This window comes from Dermochelys coriacea, chromosome 4 (assembly GCF_009764565.3).
Source record: "Dermochelys coriacea isolate rDerCor1 chromosome 4, rDerCor1.pri.v4, whole genome shotgun sequence".
NCBI classification, from domain to species: domain Eukaryota; kingdom Metazoa; phylum Chordata; order Testudines; family Dermochelyidae; genus Dermochelys; species Dermochelys coriacea.
In genome coordinates, this window is record NC_050071.1 from 93,113,438 (window position 1) to 93,140,575 (window position 27,138).

The 27,138-nt window shown below is 40.2% G+C and overlaps 1 protein-coding gene across 1 annotated transcript in view; it reads left to right on the top strand.

Annotated features, from left to right (window-relative positions):
• Positions 1-27,138, top strand: part of SCFD2 (sec1 family domain containing 2) — a 314,978-nt gene that overhangs the window by 272,571 nt on the left and 15,269 nt on the right. The window contains exons 6-7 of the mRNA XM_038398194.2: positions 14,437-14,582; positions 21,377-21,511. Of these exons, the coding sequence (XP_038254122.1) occupies positions 14,437-14,582; positions 21,377-21,511 (281 nt within the window). The remainder of the gene's footprint in view (positions 1-14,436; positions 14,583-21,376; positions 21,512-27,138) is intronic.

Genomic DNA, 27,138 nt, shown 5'->3' on the forward strand with positions numbered 1-27,138 from the left:
TTCATAGACTTTAAGGGCAGAAGGGACCAATATGGTGATCTAGGCTGTCCTCCTGCATAGCGCAGGCCACAGAACCTCACCCACCCACTCCTGTAGTAGGCCAATAACCTCTGGCTGAGTTACTGAAGTCCTCAACTCTTGATTTAAATACTCCAAGTTCAAGAGAATCCACCATATATTCTAGTTCAAACCAGCAAGGGATCTGTGCCCCACTCTACAGAAGAGGTGAAAACTCTCCAGGGTTTCTACCAATCTGACCTGGAGGAAAATACCTTATTAAACTATAAAATGTTAATGTCGCTAGAATAACTATTTTAGCGTCACTTTGAAAGGTTTAGTGTTTATTAATGTCAGGCATATTTTTTGTTCTGTTTTAATCATAGCAAACTTGGCATTCATTCTTTCATTTTATCCCTACTTAGAAGTATGGTACTAAGAATAGTACTTAAAACATAACAAGAATGACATGTTACTTAACAGATTTTTCATACACTGAATTCAAACCATTTTAATACTGTAATTTGTGATGTTTTTATTTATTTGACAGTCCTACCTCTTGATGTGATCAGGTTTGTAAACTTGTTAACAAGTGTTAGTTTCCATCCAGCACAGGAGAATACAATACTGTCATTGAAGTTTTGTAGCCTTTTCAGTACTCTCTCTCTCTCCTGTAGAATGGCCTTCTAGTGTTTGGAGAATGTTGAGCTCTTTTACACTGTTTCTACATGCAGATAAAATTTTAATTTTAGAATACACATAAAATGCCATTTATTCTTTTAAAAAAAACAAAAACAAAAAAAACAAGAAAAGCATTCTCAGCATTGCTATGGATTAGAGACAAAAAAGTATTTCATGGAACTGTTATAATTCCATTAATCTGAATGAGGGGAAATAAAACGTTCAAAATTACAATTATTATCTACCATTAAATAAATCCCATTAAATGGAGCCTAGTGCCTATTATACTTGTCAGTTTGCAAATGGGTTTTCACTTATTGTATAACATGTTGGATAGAGGCTTGTTTGAATAGGTAGTTGTGCACTGCATTAAAATATTATTTTTGCCTTCATGTTGAGAATGTTTTATCTCATTACTTTATACATAGATTACAATTATTTATTTTTATTGTGGGAAAATATGTGAACTTATGTTTTTCATACATTTATATTATTGTGCATAGCTCTATTATTAATTAAAGAATGCTGTCAGTTCAAATCTGGCTCAGAATTTAGATTTGTATGGAAGACTTGCCTGTCTTGGGTATTTCTACACAACCATCACAACAGTAGAGTTTTTACAGAGTCTAAGGCCTGTAATTTAATGTATTTTTAAAAAATCCAAGTGGAACTGTTGTTTTAAAAAAATAAATATACCCCTGTTGTGCTTGCAACCCAAACCTTGCAGCATGGACAATGTAAAATCAAAACGGACTATGAACACAGGTGTAATTGACAGCATTAATTTTCATTGCCCACACTGAAAAAGATGCAAAAAATAAACATTAATAATAAATTAGATTAACAATTTCTGTTAGTATTGTTATTAACATAGATAAGGAAGTTCGTTTGTTTAAGATAAATGAATTTTAAGTTGACATAAAGAGGTCATGATTTTTAGAGGTAGTTGCTCAGCACTTTCTGAAAATCAGGACCCTTTATTTGGTTCTGTCTAAAGCACCTAAATCACTAGCCTCTCTTTATTGAAATTCTTGACATGTCTCTTTAATTGTTTTTGAGGTGAAGTGGATGGGGCTCTGTCATACATAAGCTTTTCAGAATGAAAAATTTGTTCAAGCTTCTTTCCTACGGTTCTGATTTTTCAATACAAAGATTGGGTAGGCCTATGACAGGTCTTCCTTCTTAAGATCTTTTTTTTAACATAGTTACTAAGAAACACTTCTTTCCCTGAACACAAGGTTTTCTTCAACAGATGTCATGTGATATACTGTAATAATAATAATAATAATAATAATAATAATTGCTAGAACTGGATATTGTGGCATTTGGATGGTCTGTGGAGTGCAAGACTTTGTGCTAATACCCCCAGGGAGGATATAGTTGGAGGGACAAAAGCAGAATTGTGGCTGTGCCCCCTCTGTGCCAGTAGAGCTGTCCCAGAAGAGAATAATTACACTTGTTGTACAGGTGTATCAAGTATTCCTGTCTTGTACATTCCAGCCAATGCCCAAGAGGGCTTATGCCTTATAAGGCATACTGCCTTCACTGTTGCTAATTGGTTAGTACACCTCTTCCCCTTCCCCAGGCATAATTTTGCCCCTACAATATTCTAGATATTGCCCAGCCACCTTATGGTATGTAGGTCAGAGGCAACAAATCTCAGAGAGAACCTCAGAACTTTATCATCAGTACTGACTGTCACTGGCAGGTTCACCCACAGTGTAGGGTCCTTGATGAAGAAAGATTAGCCTAACCATATCAAAAAAAATATCATACATGCACTGGGCTGCAAAAAGGCCAAAGCTTTCAAGAAAATAAGGATTTTTTTATATTGGAATAGGCTGAGAACAACCGATTGTCCAGGAACTGGAGTGCGACATTGTCATTGGGGTTTATAGCCTTTTGTAGTATGTGGAGTTTTACTGATATCCTTCAAGAACCTTATTAAGAAACTTTATTTAGATACATAAAGCATTTACCATAGCTGCTTTTTTTTATATTCTAAAAGTGTGTGCTTTTTAAATTAAGGTATAGACTACTTGAGGAAACAACTCAGTTGTTCCCTAATGAACTATTGCAATAATTTTCTTTAGAAACCCCATTTGAGCATAACTTAATTCCTCCTGTAATAAGTTTGTCATTTATTCTAGTACATACTATAGTCTTTTCTGTACTTGTTCATTAAATTGATAGGTTTAATCTCATGTAACATAAGAGCCTCCAGTATGGAATTTGTCAATACTACTAATTTTGCATGGTATGGTAGACTAAAATACAGTGAATTGGGAAGGGGATGAAACTTTGCTGTAATAAGACACAGTGTTAGAAATAAATGCTAAGATGAAGATTTTAAAAAAATCAGACCCGAAAGTCAGGTTCCTAAAACCATATTTAAATACCTAAATAAATGGCCATATTTTCAGAAGTGCTTAGCACCCAGCAGTTCCCACTGAATTTAAAGATCCCAAATCAGCAAAGTGCTTAGGAACATGCATATCTTTAAGCATGCAAGTAATTCCATTGAAGTGAATGGGACTATTCACAATCTTAAAGTTTTTTTTCCACCAAATGCATCCGATGAAGTGAGCTGTAGCTCACGAAAGCTTATGCTCTAATAAATTTGTTAGTCTCTAAGGTGCCACAAGTACTCCTTTTCTTTTTGCGAATACAGACTAACACGGCTGCTACTCTGAAACCTGAATCTTAAAGTTATGCATGTTGTTGTGTTGTTCAGTGGGTGACAAAGAGAGCCTCTCAGTGCCCAGCACTTCTGAAAATTAGGCTACTTATTTAGGTGCATAAATACAGACTTAGAAGCTTTAGTTACCCATTTTTAAAAAATCCTTGCCCACGTCTCAAATGGGAGGTGTTTGTTGTGATAAAAATAAACCACATGCTGCGTTTTTGCTGCTCACGCTGCTAGTCCAAAAAGTTGCAGTGTTTGTTTTGGCAAGGTTTCAACTCTGCCTCGTGCTCCCTCCTCCAGTCACAGAAACCACATTCCTTCCTTAATTTGAATTCCTTGATACTGTTGACTGCTCAAAAGTGTTTCTGCATGCTACTTTGTTTTCATTCTCTAAATGCTAGTCAGCCTGGAAACTGACATTTATAGAAGTGTAGAGTTGACTGTCTCCATTTTGTGGCTTTTCAAGTGATCCCATTTGATTTCTTCTAAAGTTGTAATTCAACTGGCGTTTTATAAATAAGCCTGTTTACAGACTTCAGTTTTTAAATATGTTTATATCAAATGTTCATTTGTAATCCACAACAGAAAAAAGTACTGTTTCTCCTTTTTCATTTCTACATCAAATCTATTGCTATTCTCAGTTTCTTTCTCTTTTCTGACATTTTTTCTCCATTGTACCCTGGTGTCCTTTCCTTATCCACTCTGTTTACAGTATCTGTCTTTTTCTGGCATTCACAGTGTGTTATTGGTTATTATTTAAATGTTGTCTATATACTCGAGAAAGGAACGGCCTGTCAACAGGATTCAGAGCCAGGAACTCCTGAGCTATAATTCTGACTGTGATACTGAGCCCTTCAGAGCCCTCAGGTAGTTTCTGCCTCACATCTGTAAATGGTAGATAACCTATCTCCTGCAAAGCGGTGTTGTGAGGGTTGATCAATTAAACCATGTTTAAAATGGTTTCTAAGATGAAAAACGTTACATAGGAGCAAATTATTAGTGATTTTAACTTGTTAGATTTCTTTTCATTATTGATGCTCAAATACTAATTACATCAAGATATAGTGATCAGTTTTGTTAGGGCACCCTCATTTGGAGTCAGACAGAGTGAAATCTTCCATTGAAGTCTATGGCAAAACTCCATTGACTTCAGTAGGATCAGGATTTCACCCCTAGTTCTCATTATTGCATATTGAAACAGCATGGATCTATGTGTTCTCATAGATCTGATTCTCGTTTACTGAATAGCTGTGGGGGTAGGGGGAATTTAAAGTTCACACTTGAAAGCTAAATCCTGTTTTCCAAAATCTTCCCCTTTTCCCCCACCTCTTTGGTTTTCTTTTCCTTCTAGCCACGCTTGGCTGCTGTCATATCACAATTGATCGCTGACGAGAAGAGCAAGCCCAGCCCGAGTCCAGCTCATCTTGGCAGTAACTTGGTCTTTTTCATCAGTTTAGTTCCTAGAGGAAAGCTGTCAAGAGCACAAAAATTACTTCCACAGCTGGCACTAAATGGCACCTTTGTGGACAGTTTTAGCAAAGAAACCAAGGGCTGAATGAGCTCTGAGAATGAACAACATTCATCTCTAGAGGCAGAGCTCGGGTGAGCAGTGTGGAAAAGCTTACACTTGCATTTTCTATATGTGCTCTGTAGATAAAATGGATGATTTCATTCTCCCAGGCTGTCAAGCTGATCCCTTTCCAAGCACTTAATTCACTAAGTTCTAATTTGTGTAATTAAATTCTGACTCTACGTTTCTCCTGTAATTTCAGCTTGGATATAGCGGTATTCTTCACTCCCTGCCCTCTCCTAAATTGTCCTGCAGTGTCATTGTGCAATGTTAAACAGCTTATGGGTTTGACCCCAACGAGGAGTGAATTAATTCTTATGTATAATTATGATTGTAAAGCATGCTGGGATCCCTCAGGGCTGAAGGTGATATCCCATTAATACCACTTTAGTTCTGATTATTATGCCTCTTTTCTCCTAGCACGTAGGTATAAAGACCTACGTACATGTAGTATGGATACCTAGATACACATTCCCTACATTTTTCTTAATAGCTTTCATGTTCTAATATTATGTTCTAATAGCTTTCATATTCTAATATCTAATAATAACTATTATGAAACATATGGGAGTGGAGGTGTGTGTATGTTTTTATATTAATCTGCTAGAAAATGAGAGGCATAATATTCCTCTACTACAGAGTAAAAGAACAAATGTGAGATTTTAATTAGTTTAAAAAATGGTGCTGTGTTCAGTGTCTTGGCCCCCAAGGCCCTCTATCCGCTATTCTTTCTTTGTCTCTTGCTGATGCATAACAGTCCAAGTGAGCCAACTTTGCACATGTACAAAAAAGCAACATTCATAATGAGATCCTGGTGCTGGGATTTGTTGTTTTTCTGAGTGATGACTTTTATTTCAACGCATCATTTTGCTTGTGCTTTTAGAACAGCTTAACTTTCCCACCAGCCCCGTAGCGTGGTTTTCAGGGCATTTTGTTGGTTGTTTTTTGCAGGTACTTTATACGTTCACTTGTCACAATTCTGATTATAGCTGCACTCTGCCTCAGTTGTTCCGAACAATGGCCTACACTGTGAACCTCAGTGAACTCATGAGCTTTAAAAGAGTGTTTGATCTTTCCCTGAATTTGCAGCCTTGAAAACAGCATTATCTTTACTAAGGGCATCTCTCAGAAAGAACATCGGCGTCATGCTAAATGGCAATGATTGTGTATTATTTTAGAAGAAACAAAAGCTTACTTATAATGCCTGTACTATATATTAACAGATACAAAGTATAGTAATAATGTGTGAAGGTGATTTTCTGAAATACACAATGGCTCTTCTCTAAAGTCTCAGTTGGGAGTGTATTCCCGTAGAGGAAAATAAAACAGTGACATACTTAAAGAATTACCAACAAAATTGATAGATTCACAGTACAGATTTATCTTGTGTCTTCTTTTAAAGTAGGTTTTTATTGATTTTTTCAGTTTTAGAAATCTGTCAAATAACAAACATATTACAGTTTGGTTTCTGTAATTACTGTAGGTTAAAGAGAAGAACATCTCAATTTTTCTTCTGTTCTAAACTTTCTGTGGCAATCCACTGGTTCTAGTTCTCATAGTTCTGCTATTCACGAAAGAAAAGCCATGATATGACTCAGAAGGAGATCTAGGGAAAATTAAAAGTAGGCCAGCACATGGGCCAACCAGTGACTGAATCCTGTTAGTTGCTGAATGCAGACTGTGTGGTTCTAAACCCCCTATTGAAGTCAGTAGAAGTTGAGCAGGCTCAGATTAGCACAAAGTCTGAATGTCTTCTTCCTGTACAATATCAGAATTTTTAGACAAATTCTACTTCTTGAATATTTCCAATCCCATAAGCCATTAATAGGGATTTTCCCATTTTCGCAAGTGGTGTATTTTATATTTGCCAATAAGGCAATATCCAAAAATTTCCCGTAGTAGATGCTCCTTTACACTCCTTCCTCCACATGTAACAAGTTTGATATGCTATGTTAATTACCTTCATTTTATAGTGAAAATTCAGTAACAGCTAAGGTTATTTTAATTAACACGTATCAGGGGGTAGCCGTGTTAGTCTGTATCCACAAAAACAACGAGGAGTCTGGTGGCACCTTAAAGACTAACAGATGTATTTGGGCATAAGCTTTTGTGGGTAAAACACCACTTCTTCAGATGCATGGGTGCCACTGGACTCCTTGTTGTTTTAATTAACACATGAGCTATGCTCCAGTTAATATATTCCATCTCTGCATTATTGTAAAAAGGAACATATTTCTTGATAACATCAGAAAGCTAGAGTATAAAGATTCTGTTCTTCTCTCCATACATACACACAACTCCCACTGACATGAAAGGTGTGAATAGGGCGTGATTTGTCAGAGCATGTCATTTGTACAACACAACTGCCTTTGTTTTCCTGATTTTGAACAGATCAGGGCAAAGTTGCTCTCATTTTACAGACATATTATAGTACAGCGAATACATAACAAATTTCAAAGAACCTGGGATTTTTTATTAATGCCTAGTATAAGGGATTGAAAAACTAAAAATACATTTAAAAGGAGAAGAATGTAACTGTCATGCTGCCAAACAGAGAAAAGAAGGACTTGATTTCCCCAGGCATTTGAGCTTTCTGGCTCAACAGAGTCCCAAACTAGCCACTTTTCTGATGGACATGGGGGGCTTAAAAGGAGCTCTCTCCTTCCCCCACTGTGTGGGCAACTGAGAAAGGCATGACAGACAAATGTTTTCTGTAGGCTCTGCCGCAGAACAGTGGAACAAAATACCAAATCCTTACTGTAGATCAAGAGTACATGCACATTCATTGTCTAGCACAGGCCTGCACCCACTCTTATCCCTGCAGCACTTCCTGTTACTCTATAGTATGGTGACATGAGCAATTTTTATCTAGAAGACTATCGCCTGCTGGTGCCAAGGTGCCCAAACCGCTAACAAGGACAAACTCTGATTCCAAAGAGAGAACGATCTGAAAAAAGTCCAACTTGATGGGAGTTGTCTGATTTACTACCATGTTAAAGGAGTTTTTTCCGGGTGGCACAGAAGCAATATATACCATTGAGGATACTGAAGGAAAGAGATTGGAGATGGCCCTGAACTGGAACTCTGGATCCAAGCGCCTTGAGACTCCAAACTGGATCCAAAACCTGGAAAATGCCAGCTTATACTTCTGTGTATGAAAGAAGAAAATAGGCACCTCCCCCAGTACCCATCCTTCCCAAGGCATGCTTTTCATTACTCTTTTCTTCCCAGGGCCCACAAGCCTTTACCTCAGCCTCACTGTCCATTTCCATTTCATCCCACTTCACAGAGCTACGAGAGGCTACTACCCTCACTAATCAAGTCAAATATCAATCACTTTGCACATTAGTTCTCCATCTCTCTCTAATATGTATGGTGCACTTCAAGAATCCAACATGCTAATGAAAAAATTATCCTAGAGCTTTGAATGCCTGTGGTTCTAGATTACAGCAGAAGCTTCTGACACGGATACATTGAACGCTAGAGACTGTAACATGGAGTCTGCAGGACTCTAAAGGTTGAAATGGTGGCATCTGAAAAACAATTATTGTAACAGTTTAAAGAATGTCAGAAAGATGTTTTTCATAACTGTGTGCCTTAAAGTCATTTTAATCCAATTAGAATAATTGCTAGAATTGACTATATTCCATCCCAGGGGAGTTTACAGTGGTTTATAATCTATACCCAGATGTGCAGTATGCCATGAATTTCTAAATGTGAAAGAATATAGCTCTAAAATGGGAAAAGGTCAGAGGAAGAAAATGATTGCTTGATATGGAAGTACTCACTGAATACTTGTAATCAACCTGACTCAGCATAATCCTGAGCAGAATATTTATTATTAGCAAGTTTCTCTGTTTGAACTCCACAATGTAAATTTTTCTTATGTAAAGTATTTTCATAATATAAGGTTTTCTTGGTGTCTCAGATTGCATACGTATTAGGTCACTGTAAATTGTCTTGAAGATTCTTGGCTGAATTTTTGGAATCTGTTTCTAGGCTGAACAGAAGGATTCCTTATGTCCTTTCCTGGAATCAGAAGTGCAGTATAAAAATTAATGCTTCCTTTTTAATTTTCAAGCCAGTGAATCCTAAAAAGTACACAGGAATTTATATTAAACAAATTAAAATAAATATTTCATAAAATAAGGTCCTTTAAAATTCCATCTTTACAATGGGTAGAAGTTAAAGCTAGACAAATATCAAATTCGAAATATGGCATACATTTTTAACAGTGAGGGTGATTAACTATTGGAACAAACTACCAATGGAAGTGGTGGATTCTCCATCTCTTGAAGTCTTTAAATTAAGACTAGATACCTTTCTGGAAAGCATGCATTAGTAAATATATATATATATACTGGGCTCAATACAAGTATGAATGAAATTATAGGGCCTGTGTTATACCAGACATCAAATTAAGTGATCTAATAGCCTTAAAATCTATGACTCTGTTAACATAAACTGTAAAAATAATGGTACACCCGTAAAATCAATGTTTCTCTATAAATAAGATGGGTAGTTAATCAAGTAATTAAAGGGCATGCAGTTAATCAAGAAATGCATTAACAAAAGGTTGATTTCAACAAAGAAAGCAAAACAAGATGTGCTGTGATTATATGCCAAATGCAGAGAACAACAACCAAACAATTGCCAGGCTCAAATAAAAATAAAAAAGCAAAAAGAACTGTGGCTAAAAAATATGAAAATAGAACATTCAATAAAAGCAAAAGAACACAAAATGATAATTGATAGTGTTTGCGACTGTCTCAGTGTATCTATATGGAGTCCCTATCCTGTGGCACCATATACATCCAGGACCTGATTCTCACTGCCTTGCCCCCAGTGCAATCATCGCACCCATGCAATGGAGCTGTAATATGCTGCCAAACAAGAACTCTGCACTCACAGACACTTGTAATAGCATTTCATGCCCATTTTGCATAGGCATAAATGACTGCACAGAGTGCAAGGCAATGGGCCTCAGTGACTGGTCATTACATTTCAGAAGACGTGGAGGGTGGAAAGTTTAAAAATTCTTATCTGAAGATCATTTTTGAAGTAAAAAAGCTGTCAATGGAAGAAGGAAGAAATTGTATACAGAGCAATCTCTGCTAATGAGAAAAGTAAGTATAAGAACAAGACAATGAACTTTGAAATGACAAAAGATAAAATCTTTAAAAAAAATAAAATAAAGGAAAATGTCCAAAGCAAAAGCAACAAACTTTGCCTCATGTGTTTTTGCTTTACCTGACCTTGCTTAACAAAGAGTGCTGAGGTTCACGAGCAAAAGAAAACATTCCAGATGTGTTTTGGCCAAAAGCGATGGCTTTCTTCTCATAAAGGGTTGAAAAAAGCACTCTATACAAAGGAAAAATAACCTGAGCTAGTCAGAAAAAGCTTACCTCTAGCGTTTACATACCAGGAAAAAGCTTGGCTCTTACGGAATTTAATATAGCAGAGAGAGGGGGGACCACCCTCACAACCCCCATCAAGGCACATACATTTTGAGTACCCCACTGAATATTAGGACCCTCATTTTACTCACTGGGAAAACAAGACAGAGATTAAAAGGACATTGTCAATTTAAAACCTATCTGAATTTTTTTAGCTACTATTGTTAGAAATAATATTAAAACTTACTACAGCTGACAGATATTAGAGAAAAAAATGATTTTTTTCCAGTTTACTTTGTACATTCAGTAGCACAAATTTGTGTATTTGGTAGTTTCACTATAGAATCAGTTAGGCTCCATTCCTGCAAACACACACATTCTTAACTTTACCCACAGGAGTAGACTGATGTCTATGGGACTGCTCATTTGAGTAAAGATGTGGACATATATAACTGTCTGAAGGTTTGGGACCCCAGGCCTGTGATTGGTAGGAAGCAGGTACACTTGTCAATTGAAGGATTAGGGCCTAAATTAGTTTCCTTGTCTGTGCAGATTGTTCACACAGCAACGAGAGAGATAAGCATGTTTTAAGAACAGGAAATGATTATTGTAAAATCACAATAGTTTGCAGGGGGACTTGAAAACACACAGTACCTGAAACAACTTTTCACTCACTTTTTTAAAATTTACTAGATTTCAAGTGACATGCCCAAGGACTTCTGAGTGAGTGTCAGTGTTGGGGTTAGAATGCAGGAGTTGCTCTGTCTCAGTCCCAGTGCATTACTAGACCACACAATGGCTAGAGCCAGATCCTCAGCTGTAGTACAAATGAAAATCCAATGGAGTGTTGTCCTGATATACTAGCTGTGGATCTGACCCAGATTCTTTTTCAGCTAGTATTTGAACAAATAAAGAACCCGATCCTTCAGTCCCAATATCTAATAATAATCTTGTAGAAATATCTTCAGCCCTATAAAGTTCTTAATGTTTGCAGTGCAGAATATAAAGATTGCTGTGTCATTAGTGGTTTGACAGGTAATGATTCCAAAAGCCTTAATGTTAGGCATCTCTTTAAATCTACACAGTTTTGCTTTTCTTGTTGTCTGTATTTGCTGTATAGAAACATTTGGCCACTATTCCATTCATAGAAAACCAAAGTCTTTAGTTTTCAGAGTAGCAGCCATGTTAGTCTGTATTCGCAAAAAGAAAAGGAGTACTTGTGGCACCTTAGAGACTAACAAATTTTTTAGAGCATAAGCTTTCGTGAGCTACAGCTCACTTCATCGGATGCATTTCGTGGAAAAAACAGAGGGGAGATTTATATACACACACAGAGAACATGAAACAATGGGTTTATCATACACACTGTAAGGAGAGTGATCACTTAAGATAAGCCATCACCAGCAGCAGGGGGGGAAAAGGAGGAAAACCTTTCATGGTGACAAGCAAGGTAGGCTAATTCCAGCAGTTAACAAGAATATCTGAGGAACAGTGGGGGGAGAAATAACATGGGGAAATAATTTTACTTTGTGTAATGACTCATCCATTCCCAATCTCTATTCAAGCCTAAGTTAATTGTATCCAGTTTGCAAATTAATTCCAATTCAGCAGTCTCTCGTTGGAGTCTGTTTTTGAAGCTTTTTTGTTGAAGGATAGCTACTCTTAGGTCTGCAATCGAGTGACCAGAGAGATTGAAGTGTTCTCCAACTGGTTTTTGAATGTTATAATTCTTGACATCTGATTTGTGTCCATTCATTCTTTTACGTAGAGACTGTCCAGTTTGGCCAATGTACATGGCAGAGGGGCATTGCTGGCACATGATGGCATATATCACATTGGTAGATGCGCAGGTGAAGGAGCCTCTGATAGTGTGGCTGATGTGATTAGGCCCTATGATGGTGTCCCCTGAATAGATATGTGGACAGAGTTGGCAACGGGCTTTGTTGCAAGGATAGGTTCCTGGGTTAGTGGTTCTGTTGTGTGGTGTGTGGTTGCTGGTGAGTATTTGCTTCAGATTGGGGGGCTGTCTGTAAGCAAGGACTGGCCTGTCTCCCAAGATCTGTGAGAGTGATGGGTCGTCCTTCAGGATAGGTTGTAGATCCTTGATGATGCGTTGGAGAGGTTTTAGTTGGGGGCTGAAGGTGATGGCTAGTGGCGTTCTGTTGTTTTCTTTGTTGGGCCTGTCCTGTAGTAGGTGACTTCTGGGTACTCTTCTGGCTCTGTCAATCTGTTTCTTCACTTCAGCAGGTGGGTATTGTAGTTGTAGGAATGCATGATAGAGATCTTGTAGGTGTTTGTCTCTGTCTGAGGGGTTGGAGCAAATGCGGTTATATCGTAGAGCTTGGCTGTAGACAATGGATCGAGTGGTATGATCTGGATGAAAGCTAGAGGCATGTAGGTAGGAATAGCGGTCAGTAGGTTTCCGATATAGGGTGGTGTTTATGTGACCATCACTTATTAGCACCGTAGTGTCCAGGAAGTGGATCTCTTGTGTGGACTGGTCCAGGCTGAGGTTGATGGTGGGATGGAAATTGTTGAAATCATGGTGGAATTCCTCAAGGGCTTCTTGTCCATGGGTCCAGATGATGAAGATGTCATCAATGTAACGCAAGTAGAGTAGGGGCATTAGGGGACGTTAGGCAAAAGAATCTTTTCCCCAGAATCAGGCAAGCACAGAGTTGAAGGGGGTTTATTCATGGTACCGGAAAGACTGACAAGCAGCTTCAAAGATATGGTGCCATAGTGGCCAGTTATATACATTCTCTTATCAATTCATTTGCATTTATCTGTACATACAGAGACAGACATTGTTACAAGTCAAGAGAGAACCCTGAACAAAGATAAAAATGAGAATAGTACATACATATAGAGGTCATCCTAATTGCATCTAACTTCCTGACGTTGGTATAAGTATTGTTACAAGACACCATCCCAAGGAGTTTTCATCTAAGAATGGCCCATTCCAGAAGACTGATGCATGTAAGCAGTCCTTCATGCCTAGAGGGAGCCCCTCTTATGCCAATGGGATTGCAGGCAGATGTAAGGGCCTGCCCATGTGGATCATACTGCAGAATCGGGATGTAAATCAGCAAAACAGAATGCACCCTGAGTCCCCACTGGTAAATTATTTGTGAGGATGAGAGTGGGGATTTGTTCTCACACTCTGTTTATCCTTTACTATTGGGGCGGTGGGGAGAATAATGAAGAAATGAGAGCAGAAAACAAGGCAGGGAGACAGTTGTGCAGACATTTGGCAGGAACGACAAATATCTCAATATGAATTGTCCAACAATTCTCTAACTTCAGCCATTTAAGTTTAGAAAGTGCAGTTATCATTCCTTTTTGTGATATAGGTCAGATGGTGTGGTGATTAGAGCCAAGGACTAGAATCCTTCCTTACTAAGTCATGGGCTTACAACAGGATATGGCTTGGGGAAATCATTTGATCATCCACTCCTTTGTGCCTCCACCTGGTAGAGAGAATTGGGTTAAAAAGGAAGGCCTCTATGAAAATTAACATTCACATCTTAGGTTGAGCTGCTCTAAGCAAATAAATTTTAAAAAATGTAGTAATTATGAATTAGTGAGGAACATATCTTCTTTTGGATAATGCATCTTCCTTGGCAAGTCAGAATACTTGTCACTAAGTCATCCAGTTAGTTCTGCACAGCTAAGAAATGCCTTCTCAGTCACTGGACTGCAGGCAAAGGTTCAGGTACTATGCTGTGAGTAAACTTCCTTGCTCGATTGTGTCAAATGAGCAGACTGAAAAATGAAGGGTTCTTTCCCTTAAAGATCTAGTGACATAACTACCTTTTCTGCCTGCTGTAGCAACCAGAATTTATGGTATTGCTGTTAAATTGTTTCATAATCCAAGATACACATGTAACTCATCCCTTGTTGGCTTTGTTTACTCTCTAGGATTTGTGATTGCTTTACCAGGCTGTTCTATTGCTGGGAGCATGTTGTATATACATGTTGATTTCTAAAGTCTAAAAATATTAAACTAATTTAAAATTTCTTCCTCATCATCTTTTTCCCACTGCTCATTATCAAAAAATGAAAGACCTTTACTCACATAGCCATGTGTTTCTGTATTGTTTCAGGCTGTGAATCGTCTCTTCACCTGACATTTCAGAAGGCCACGGTTGCAGTGGACAATATCTTTAAGTCCCTCAGGGATGTTACAAAAGCTCGAATGCACATGAAACAGTTTAATTCTGTGTATGTCCCAGGAAGTAATACCTGCCAGGTAAGTAGATAATCCTTTTTCCATCTGTGTTATATTGTTCAAGCATACGGTCAAAATTACAGTTTCACAGCTGTGACTAATTTACTTTTGTATGAATACAAAACGTATTCTGCAACCCCACGGAATGTTTTTGGAAATAGGTTTTAGAACTGACCTAATCAGCAGCAGCCTCCTGAAGTCCTTAGTCAATCCAGACTCAAGCAAATTCCCCTTGACTTTATTGGATTTCAGTGGGAATTTGCTTGAGTAAGGACTTCAGGATTTGGTTAACAATGATGTTGTGATATTGTATACATTTCATGTGAGTGGCAGGGCTAGATCAAGACTACACAGGGCCAGAATTCACTACTGTATATTGAAATGATGTCTAGGTATCTACATGGGACTGTGTTTCAAAGTATTTTTTCTCAGATTTCCACAATTGCAAGAGTCTTGCTGTAAAAATTGCCTGATAATACAGCTTCTGTTTATTGAAAGTAGTGTGATTTTCTTTTAGCATAGGTCATCCTGGCCAAAGCTAGTTCCCTTCCCCCCACCTCCCCCAAATTACATAACTTCTTCAGTTGAAAATGGACATTTGCCACATGGAAAGCACACGTAGTAATTTAAGATTTTAAAAGACCATTAAACTTGTCCCTGGTCTTTAGCCAGAAAGATTCCTTTGAAACTTCAGTGTACCGCAGACTAACAAATGGATAAAATTACTCTAGTGGTAAGTCAAACAATGCTGTGTAACAATGGAGCTTTGGCTATTACACAACATTGCTGAAGGGGCCTTGCAGTGGAAAAACTGTAGGAGAGGCAGGTGAAAGAGTGGCAGGGATCAAGCTGTGATTCCAATGGCTGTCAAAACAGAAAACCTAATCCTGACATCTTCTGGCACTTGTGACCAGAATGATGGCTGATATAGCTAATATCATCAAAATATTCATTAGGTAGCTCTGTGCAGAATACTCAGCATGATAAAAAAAAAAAGTACTTCTCAAAGTTTCCTAGAAATGTAGTTAGCATCAGTATCTTCTTTGGTTTTAGCCCACTTCTACTCATTTAGGGCCAAGTCCTGGAATGCCCTTTGTGCAGGTAAAGGATCCTTACAGCTGCCTAACCTGGCTCTGAACTGGGCTAGCTGATCATGCAGAAGGAGATTAGGAAGAGATCTGCAGATTCACTGTGGTCAGGAGCTGTGGGGTGGCTGCGACATACAAACAGGCTCTCCTTTTCTGTCAAGTATCCCTCTGTGGATGGATCCCAAGTCCTCTCCCCCTGTGTTTAGTTGGTTTACTGCCATGCTACAGCTGTTACAAAGAGAGAGAGCTGCAGGGACTCAGGGTCCCTCTCCTTTTAAATGGAAAAGAACAAAAGTTACCGTTTTATGAGTTGGGGTGCTCTGGGTTTTCTGAGTAGAGGGATTTTTCAGAGCTACCACCAAGGAGTGATGTAATAGGGGTGCACAGTTTTGTATATGTTCCTCCCAGTGTCAGTCAGTTGGAGAGGAGAAACCCATTGCAGGGAATCAGGAGGCACTGCATTTCCAGGTGGGACAAAAACATGAACTGGTGGGAGGAGCTGAGTGGCTACTTGAGCATTATGCTTTTATCTGGGTAAAACTATTGTTTACCACCTCAGGTTTGATTAAGCCACAAAACAGAGCCCAGCCTATGGCTTCTTGAGCCAGGAGCTTAGCCTTAAAACCCCTAGTTTAATCTCTATTATGTACAGATAAAATCCCCAGTGTTCAGCCCATCTTGCCAGGGTCCATATCTATACTGAGATTTGAAACTGTGTTAGCACCTATGCAGGGTTCTTGATATTTCATAGACATTTTGTCAGCATTGATAAGTTTTGGGGCAGTTATTCTGATTGAGTTCATATCCCAAAATATACTGATGCTAACAGAGTTACTAGGAAACTTTTAAGAAGACTTTTCTTATCACCATGAGTGTCCTGTATTAAATAAGCTAATGAATGTTTATGTAAAGTTAGCCAATCAGTTATCCTCGTGGTTACGTGTGTCACAAGATTCCACAACTAATGTTTCTGCTCTGCCTGCTCTTGTAACTGCTGCTCTGTTCCTGTCATTCCTCATCCGGATTACATACACATTTTTTGGTAACCTGGTCTGTCTATATGGGACAGGTCCACTGGTTAGCAACTTCCTAGCAAGAACTGTGTTTAAACACAGTTTTATACAAAAATGTTAGCAATGTCAAATCTCCAGACAAAATTTTAGTGTAGACGTTAGGATATAAATTCTTTGTTATTGACAGTCTAATGTAGAAATTAAAAGAGATTACATTATTTTTTTGAAAAGCATTGTAAATATTGTGGCCAAGATTTTCAAAAATGACTAGTGATTTCATGGCTCTCATTTTTTGGGTGGCCAGCCTGAGACACTCGAAGGGCCCTGATTTTCAGAGCATGGGTGTCCAGGCACCCAAAATTAGGGCTGGCCTGAAAACAAGAATTCTGTTTTGCAAAAAAAGTTGAGGTTTTGACATTTGTTTTTGTTCCAGTGTGGAACAAAAATATGACCCTTTGAAATTTTTCACCGAACAACATAAGGGAAAGAAAGGAAATCTGTCCCAGGAGTAGCCAGTGTCTGGTAGCTATGGCACTCTTCTGGGAAGTGTGAGACACAAGTTCAAGTCCTTGCTCTAAATCAGGCAGAGTGGAATCTTGAACCTGTGTATCTCACATTCCGAATAAGTGCCCTCCCCTCTCCACTGGGCCATTGGCAATTCTGGGGTGGATCTCACTAGTTGTTCATCCTGGACCTGAGAAACCTTCACCGGGAAATTTTCCTGTAAGCTGATATGCTCCATGAAACATTTTGGTTTCCACAAAATGGCATTTTTTGCTTGGAAAAAAGTTTCAAAAATATTTTGACCAGCTCTACCCAAACTCATTAGTCACTTTTGAAAATCTTAGCTGGTAATTATTCAGCTATGATGGCATTCAGATGATATCTATCCTTTATTTCATATAATAGGTTTCTATTTAACGTTGGTTTCGATCTCTACTCCAAATGTTTCCTTTTTTATGCATTTCTATTGCTCATATTGGCTTTAAGTGGATATTATATAGAGTTTTACACTGGACTTCAAGCTTGTGAGTGGTATTTCAGGCACTCATTCATTGCATAACTAGCTTTGACACAAGTCTTGGAATGTCCTACTACGGAAAGAATATAGCTAATGTCTGTTACGGTTTTGGTTTAATTTAAAAGAATTCTCACATGTTGTAGAAGAACTAGAAGAGATACATAAATCTTCTTTGATGTGATTGCTTACCAAAGTGCAAGATTTGTTTCTTACATTGTAAACTGCTGGACAAAAAAAATCTCTTTAATTATAGTAATGACTTGAAAAATTCCAAGTTGCATAGTAAATAGCTAATTTTTCACTTTTTTTATTGTATGTGTCATAAATGATGCTTCTGTCATCATTCATCTTTGCAAAGCATGAGTGAAATTGCACATGAATCTTCTAAGAAAACTAGAGATGACATTCTGGAATAGCACAGTAGAAAAATATTGTGTACTAGATTTGAAACCAGCTAATTTTCTAAGATCATTACACTCATTCCTGAAACTATTACAGTTACTTTTTAATGTTTTAATCTTCAGCAAACCTATGAAAACAAAAAATGCTATCCCCAACTATAAATTGAGTAAGGTAGATTTTTCGGTAAAAGAAGAACTAGTTAGTGCACGTCAGCAAGACCCACATGGACAGTTAGTGCATGGCAGGCTAGTGTGGGGTAGATTTACTGCTTGCTGCAAACTAAATGGTCATGAGGACAATCCCTTAGAAATCATCTTTAGGATAACTGGATGGCTCAAGCCATCGATAATTGAATATGGACCCTTTCATCTCTAGATCACCAGTTCAAATTCAGCCCAGGTTGATTGATACTGAAAGTTATCATTTGATAGCTATGTGGTGTACTATGAAAAGAATTTGTGGTCTCAGTCCGTTCACTAATTGACAGCTGTCCATGTCACAAAAAATACCACTCCTCTCATCTATGTTGGTGTAAGTAAAAAGAAAATCAGACCCAGTGTCTCAAAATGCTTGAGGGTGTGTTTACAGAGTGTGGATGGTATTCCTGTCTGGTGTTTTGATGTTTGGATAATATTCATATTCAGAGGGCTCTGATACTCTCCTGCTCAGACCTCTAAATATCAGAGCTGAGTCTGAGCACTTCCCCCACCATCTCTGCTGAAGATTACTTCTCTTCCGTTTAGGGGAGGATTCCTCTACTCTCAGATCATCAGGGATAGTTTGCTGGACTTTTCCTGCGTCTTCAAAGACAGCTGGCAGACCCCGTCCTCTTTCTGTCCTTTTCAAGGGATGACCATAGGCTCACTGCACCCTAAATTTAAATAGGTATCTTCGGGAGAACAGGAAGTGATTTACATCTTTAAATACTCCACCTGTACTGACCCCTTAACACTTGGAAGTTCAGGCCATCCTAGAGTGTGCTAGAGACTCAGTCAACAGATAAGGTTTCCCATCGGTCCAATGTCACCTTGTGTGTCCTAGTAGACCATATGAGTTAAAGATGTAGCTTAGCAGAAGCAAGAGGAGTGCTTCCATGTGCAGTTGCTGTAGGGGCCAGGGTAAGGCAGAGCAGAGCAGATGTCAGTGAGGACATGTCACTCATGTAACCCTGAAGTTCTGGGAAGAGAACCAGCTGTTCACACCCTGAAGATAACAGAGATGAATGGGTCTTTCCCTTCTTTTCCCCACGTGGGAAACATCAGAATCTCCGCTTTCATTTAGAAAAACAAAACTAAGTTTTTAGCCATCATGTCTGTGAATAAAACTAATGAGTTTGCAGACAACCTGAAATAATAGCTCTAAGGGATGTGAACAGCTCTAGGATCGCAGGCAGTTGACAAGAATGTCTGAGGAACAGCTGGGGGCGGGGGGGAGTACATTGGCCAAACGGACAGTCTCTACGTAAAAGAATAAATGGACACAAATCAGATGTCAAGAATTATAACATTCAAAAACCAGGATTCAGAGTAGCAGCCGTGTTAGTCTGTATTCACAAAAAAGAAAAGGAGTACTTGTGGCACCTTAGAGACTAAAACCAGTCAGAGAACACTTCAATCTCTTAGGTCACTCGATTACAGTCCTAAAAGTGGCAATTGTTCAACAAAAAAAATTCAAAAACAGACTCCAACGAGAGACTGCTGAATTGGAATTAATTTGCAAACTGGATACAATTAACTTAGGCTTGAATAAAGACTGGGAGTGGATGGGTCATTACACAAAGTAAAACTATTTCCCCATATTTATTTCCCCCCCACACTGTTCTCACACGTTCTTGTCAACTGCTGGAAATGGCCCACCTTCATTATCACTACAAAATCCTGCTGGTAATAGCTCACCTTACCTGATCACTCTGGTTACAGTGTGTATGGTAACACCCATTGTTTCACGTTCTCTGTGTATATAAATTTCCCCACTGTATTTTCCACTGAATGCATCCGATGAAGTGAGCTGCACCTCACAAAAGCTTATGCTCAAATAAATGTGTTAGTCTCTAAGGTGCCACAAGTCCTCCTTTTCTTTTTGCAGATACAGACTAACACGGCTGCTACTCTGAAACCTGTAATAAATCTACCTCTCCGAGAGGCAGTAGCTAAGTCAATGGAAGAATTTTTCCTCAACCTAGCAATGTCCACACCAGGGCTTAGGTCAACTTAACTATGTCTTTCATGGGTGTGAATTTCACCTGAGTGACATAGCTAGGTTGATCTAAGATTTAGGTGTCGAGCCCGCCTGTGTGTGTGGCAAACATGCCCACCTAAGTAACTGATTGCCAGGGGAAGTATGGGGGTTCCCTCCCCTGCCCCCTGACTCTGTGTGGGATAAGTGACCCCTGCTGTCGCCCCTGCTGCGTCCAAAGGGATGGGGGCTCCTACTGCAACACCTGCAGAGGAAAGAGGCCCCTGGCCCTGCCACCATCACTCCAAATGGAGGGTTGGGCTGGGAGGACAGAACCACAGGAGGCTGCATGTCATTATTATGCATGTCATTATGTTGTTATGGCCCTCGGGCCCCAGATTGTCTTAATCTGTCCCTGTTCTCCTATGTAGCTAGGAGGCAGGAGTGGCTGGCTGTGCAGGGATGGAGAGCTAGAGGTACATGATCATTCCTTCTATAGCTCTTCCTGGCCTAGGAGTAGGGGCTGAATTATTATTTCATACTTTAAGTGATATGTCCTTCTCTAGCTGCCAGGACAGCCTGTTTCAAATGCACTAAATTCTCTTAAAAATAAACAAATCATAGTACTCATTTCTGTTTAAGTGTTCAACAAAGCCACATGTCTCCTTGAAATTATGCCTTCTGGATTCAAGATAACCTACAGGTATGGTGACTGTTCGCTGCCCTCTCTGTATGGCCCTAAAGGAGCTTTGGGTTGGAGAGAAACCTAAGCCCATACGCTCTACTCTGCTAATAATAACAGCCTCGACTGGCCTCTTGACCTCTTCTTCCACAAGAATCTTCACGCTTTTTTCCTTGCCTCACTTTACACATGGAGTACACATAGCACCTGGGTAAATATAGCATTTATCTGTCTTTTCAATTAGATGAGAATCCTGTGCACATCATTGCTATGTAGTGTTGCAAATACAATTGTTGCTTCAACCTTGTAAATGTGTCCAATTTCCATTCTGTGACAAAAGCTTTTGTTTCCTTTAATGGTAATGAAACGCTAAGAAAAGCAACTAGCCACAAGTACAGGCAATTTTATTTTCAGCACATGTTCTACTTTTGCAGGCCACTTACAAGCCATTGCTGAAGCAGGTGGTAGAGGAGATATTCAATTCTGATCGACCTGACCCTGTTGATATTGAGCACCTATCTGCAGGCCTCACTGATCTCCTGAAAACTGGATTCAGCATGTTCATGAAGGTAAAGCAACCATCCCAAGTTCATATATAAAATCTGCATTTGTCCATAGTTTAACATCTCAGCCACTGATATTATATATGGTTGTGTATCACTTCCACTAGGTGCCCAGGAAGTGGTACACAACTGTATTTGCCTTTGTCATTGTAATAACTGGATGAGATTAATGCTCAAGAAAATGAAGACCTAATTATTCCAGTAATGCATATACATAGGTGTATATATCTATATGGAGCGATATAAATGTGTGTCTATATTATTACACATATATATTTATTTCAGTTTTTAAAAACTATGTTAGAAAAGCAGCTCCTGAATTATGAACTCCGTGTATGTATCTTGACCAAGCAGTAACAACTCAGTTTTGAAGGTGTTGCCTTTTGCCTTCTCCCTTGTCTGTTACTTACATGTTGGGCTGAAATTCAAAAGGCTGGTGGCAAAAGAATAACAAGAGAGGGCCATTGACATTAAGTGCTCTCCTATCAAAATGGAATAACTCTAAACAATAGACTGGCTCCCAACCCAGAGAACTAGGTTAGCCGTGGACAGGTCGTCTTGGCAACAAAGACAGCAGGCAAGAGGCTGTGATCAACGGGAGAAGCTGAGGAGGATGTCACCTGACAAAGAGGGCAAAAAGTTATAAAAAGGGCAAGAGCTGCTCTTTGGGGGCCATTTTTTTCCAGCTCAAGATGAGGGAGAGTTAACCCAATCTGCAGAAGCCTGGGTGAGGCAGGGGACCCTGCCTACCTTCCTAAACGCAGATGGTCTCCAAGGACTCCCAAAGGAAGGGAGGGACATTGCGGTTAGAGAAGTTGTGTTCTGTATGATTTGTACTCTTCCTTAGGCATCTATGATTAAGTACAAGAGAGTGGTGGTGTTAGAATCTGCGCAAAGTGCCTCTGTGCGTGCGTGGGTGCGTGTGTGGGTGCGTGTATGTGTTACATGCTTCACTACCACAATGTGCTTCCTGAGAGAGTTATATGGTAAACCAGAAGGCTCACATCTTGGGGGTAGTCCTGGGAGAGGGTGTGTTTAAGCAATAGGGGAGGCTGAAGGGTCAGCACTGAGCCCAGGAGCAAGGCAGCTGGACGGGGGTTCCAGCTGTCAGGAGGGAGTGTTAGACACAGGGTCTGCAATCCAATAGTGTGCCTAGGGACCCCAGAGACTGGGGCAGTGTCTGGACTCCATTCAGGCTCCAAGAGTCTTAAACCATCCAGTGATCTAGAGCAGGGGTGGGCAAACTTTTTGGCCCGAGGGCCACATCTGGGTATGGAAATTGTATGAAGGGCCATGAATGCTCATGAAATCGGGGTTGGGGTGTAGGAGGGGTGAGGGCTCCGGCTGGGGGTGAGGGTTCTGGGGTGGGGCCAGAAATGAGGAGTTCAGGGTGTGGGAGGGGGCTCCAGGCTGGGTCAGGGCATTGGGGCATGGGAGGGGGTCAGGGGTGCAGGTTCCAGGAGGCGCTTACCTCAAATAGTTCCTGGAAGCAGCGGCATGTCCCCCCTCTGCTCCTATGCGGAAGTGTGGCCAGGTAACTCTGTGTGCTGCCCCGTCCGCAGGCACCGCCCCTGCAGCTCCCATTAGCCGCAGTTCTTGGCCAATAGGAGCTGCCGGGGTAGCGCTTGGGGCAGGGGCAGTGAGCAGAGCCCCCTGTCTGTCCCTAAACGTAGGAACTGGAGTGGGGACATGCTGCTGCTTCCGGGAGCCTCGGCGTGCACACACAGAGCGGCCTCCAACCCCAGTCCCTGTCTGGAGCGCAGGAGCAGGGCAAGCCCCAGACTCACTCCCAGCAGGAGCTCGAGGGCCGGATTAAACCGGCTGGAGGGCCAGATGTGGCCCCCGGGCCGGAGTTTGCCCATCCCTGATCTAGAGGTGTGGATTCCCCTCTCAGCCATCTGATGGATGGTTGGCAGGGGGTGCCCGATCAGATCTGTGACAGGAGGATGAGCATGGGTATTATTATGCTGGAAGGTATTAATGGGTTCCATCAACCAGTTGTTTGATCGATACACAATTGCAGAAGTGCTTAATCTGTGGCTCTGCTAACCAAATGCCAGAGCTCCGTGTGTTTCCATTTTTCCCTCATTCAGTTTTCCAATGTTCCCCAAAATCAAAAGATTCGGCCCTGCCTAGAACATCCCCTGAAATTTTGGAATTGATTGGATGTGGCATTCAAAAGTTATTGTGTTAAATACAGACAAATAGAAATGTCAGAGTTGAGTGTAAGACCTCACAAGCTCTGCCAAAAATGCTTTGTACTTGCTATCAGTTTATAAGAGGATTCTTGTTGTGTTAGTTTAGAGTAAATTATTATCAGCCACATGTGTAACATGTAACATGCCTTTATTTTTTTGCCCTATTTTCATGTCTCTGCCCCACAATTGGATCTACATTTACAAAAGAGGCAGCAGCCCATTTGGGTGCCTAAATGAAGTGACCAGATTTTCAAAAGTGCTTAGCACCCAGCAGCTTCCCCTGTACTCAGATCCCTGATAGAAATCTCACATTGGTACCTTCTTTATATTTTGACAAATCTGCAGTGAAAGTGTTCTTAAAATGACCATGTGCTGGGTCATCATCTGAGACTCCTATAACATGAAATATATGGCAGAATGTGGGTAAAACAAAACAGGAGACATACAATTCTCCCCAAGGAGTTCAGTCACAAATCAAATTAACGCATTATTTTTTGAATGAGCATCATCAGCATGGAAGCATGTCCTCTGGAATGGTGGCTGAAGCATGAAGGGGCATACGAATGTTTAGCATATCTGGCACGTAAATACCTTGCAACACCAGCTACAAAAGTGCCATGCGAATGCCAGTTTTCACTTTCAAATGACATTGTAAATAAGAAGCAGGCAGCATTATTTCACGTAAATGTAAACAAACTTGTTTGTCTTGGCATTTGGCTGAACAAGAAGTAGGACTGAGTGGACTTATAGGCTCTAAAGTTTTACATTGTTTTGTTTTTGAGTGCAGTTATGAAACAAAGAATCTACATTTGTAAGTTACACTTTCACAATAAAGAGATTGCACTATAGTACTTGTATGAGGTGAATTGAAAAATATATTTCTTTTATTTATCATTTTTACAGTGCAAATATTTGTAATAAAATAATATAAAGTGAGCACTGTACACTTTGTATTTTGTGTTGTAATAGAAATCAATATATTTTAAAATGTAGAAAACATCCAAAAATATTTAATAAATTTAAATTGGTATTCTATTTTTAACAGTGCAATTAATCATGATTAATTTTTTTAATCACGATTCATTTTTTTGAGTTTATCTTGTGAGTTAACTTTGATTAATCAACAGCCCTAGTATAAAGATACACTGTCAGGGTTGGCAGATCTAAAAACTGACCCACAGTTCTTTGCCTCTGGAAGATCTTTCCATACCTGCATGATGTCTGAAAAATAATCCATGCTGTAATTCCAAGAAAGAAAGAAAGAGAACAGACATTCCACTATCAAAGTGTATAAACGAGCTGGTGCACACATGATGTTTGAAATGACTGGTTTTATTTACTGGAGATTTCCCTGTAATTCACACCTCCATTTATTTGATTTTATTTGCTTGGGTTTTTTGTTTGTTTGTTTTTTAAGCAGGAACAATAATTAGTTTTTCTAAAAACATACGTGTGGTCTCCAGAAAGTATAACATTCAGATAGAGCCATTTTCAACATTGACCAGTTGTTAGGTTTACCCAATTGTTGTTATTACACTAGCACCTATATGCCAGCTAAGTCGGCGTCCCATGGTGCTAGGTGCTGTACAGTCATATACCAAAATCGGTCTCTTCTCCAGAGGGTGGATGATCTCAGACCACACTCCTGCAGCTGGACCTGTGCAGGCAAATCCTGAAGCCTGCAGAGAGCCCCATTGCTCCATACTGACATAATGGTGAATTCCTATGGATTGCTTAAGGCAAGATGTAACTTGTTGAGGGGGCACTAACTAATGGGGATAACTCACATGACTGGAGTACAGTCATGGATGGTTATAAACTGTTCAGGAAGGACAGGCAGGGCAGAAAAGGTGGGGGAGTAGCACTGTATGTAAGGGAGCAGTATGACTGCTCAGAGCTCCGGTACGAAACTGTGGAAAAACCTGAGTGTCTCTGGATTAAGTTTAGAAGTGTGTGCAACAAGAGTGATGTCATGGTGGGAGTCTGCTATAGACCACCGGACCAGGGGGATGAGGTGGATGAGGCTTTCTTCCGGCAACTCACGGAAGCTACTAGATCGCATGCCCTGATTCTCATGGGTGACTTTAATTTTCCTGATATCTGCTGGGAGAGCAATACAGCGGTGCATAGACAATCCAGGAAGTTTTTGGAAAGCGTAGGGGACAATTTCCTGGTGCAAGTGCTAGGGGAGCCAACTAGGGGGAGCGCTTTTCTTGACCTGCTGCTCACAAACCGGGTAGAATTAGTGGGGGAAGCAAAAGTGGATGGGAATCTGGGAGGCAGTGACCATGAGTTGGTTGAGTTCAGGATCCTGACGCAGGGAAGAAAGGTAAGCAGCAGGATACGGACCCTGGACTTCAGGAAAGCAGACTTTGACTCCCTCAGGGAACAGATGGCCAGGATCCCCTGGGGGACTAACATGAAAGGGAAGGGAGTCCAGGAGAGCTGGCTGTATTTCAAGGAATCCCTGTTGAGGTTACAGGGACAAACCATCCCGATGAGTCGAAAGAATAGTAAATATGGCAGGCGACCAGCTTGGCTTAATGGTGAAATCCTAGCGGATCTTAAACATAAAAAAGAAGCTTACAAGAAGTGGAAGGTTGGACATATGACCAGGGAAGAGTATAAAAATATTGCTCGGGCATGTAGGAAAGATATCAGGAGGGCCAAATCGCACCTGGAGCTGCAGCTAGCAAGAGATGTCAAGAGTAACAAGAAGGGTTTCTTCAGGTATGTTGGCAACAAGAAGAAAGCCAAGGAAAGTGTGGGCCCCTTACTGAATGAGGGAGGCAAGCTAGTGACAGAGGATGTGGAAAAAGCTAATGTACTCAATGCTTTTTTTGCCTCTGTTTTCACTAACAAGGTCAGCTCCCAGACTGCTGTGCTGGGCAACACAAAATGGGGAAGAGATGGCCAGCCCTCTGTAGAGATAGAGGTGGTTAGGGACTATTTAGAAAAGCTGGACGTGCACAAGTCCATGGGGCCGGACGAATTGCATCCGAGAGTGCTGAAGGAATTGGCGGCTGTGATTGCAGAGCCCTTGGCCATTATCTTTGAAAACTCGTGGCGAACGGGGGAAGTCCCGGATGACTGGAAAAAGGCTAATGTAGTGCCCATCTTTAAAAAAGGGAAGAAGGAGGATCCTGGGAACTACAGGCCGGTCAGCCTCACCTCAGTCCCTGGAAAAATCATGGAGCAGGTCCTCAAAGAATCAATCCTGAAGCACTTAGAGGAGAGGAAAGTGATCAGGAACAGTCAGCATGGATTCACCAAGGGAAGGTCATGCCTGACTAATCTAATCGCCTTTTATGATGAGATTACTGGTTCTGTGGATGAAGGGAAAGCAGTGGATGTATTGTTTCTTGACTTTAGCAAAGCTTTTGACACGGTCTCCCACAGCATTCTTGTCAGCAAGTTAAGGAAGTATGGGCTGGA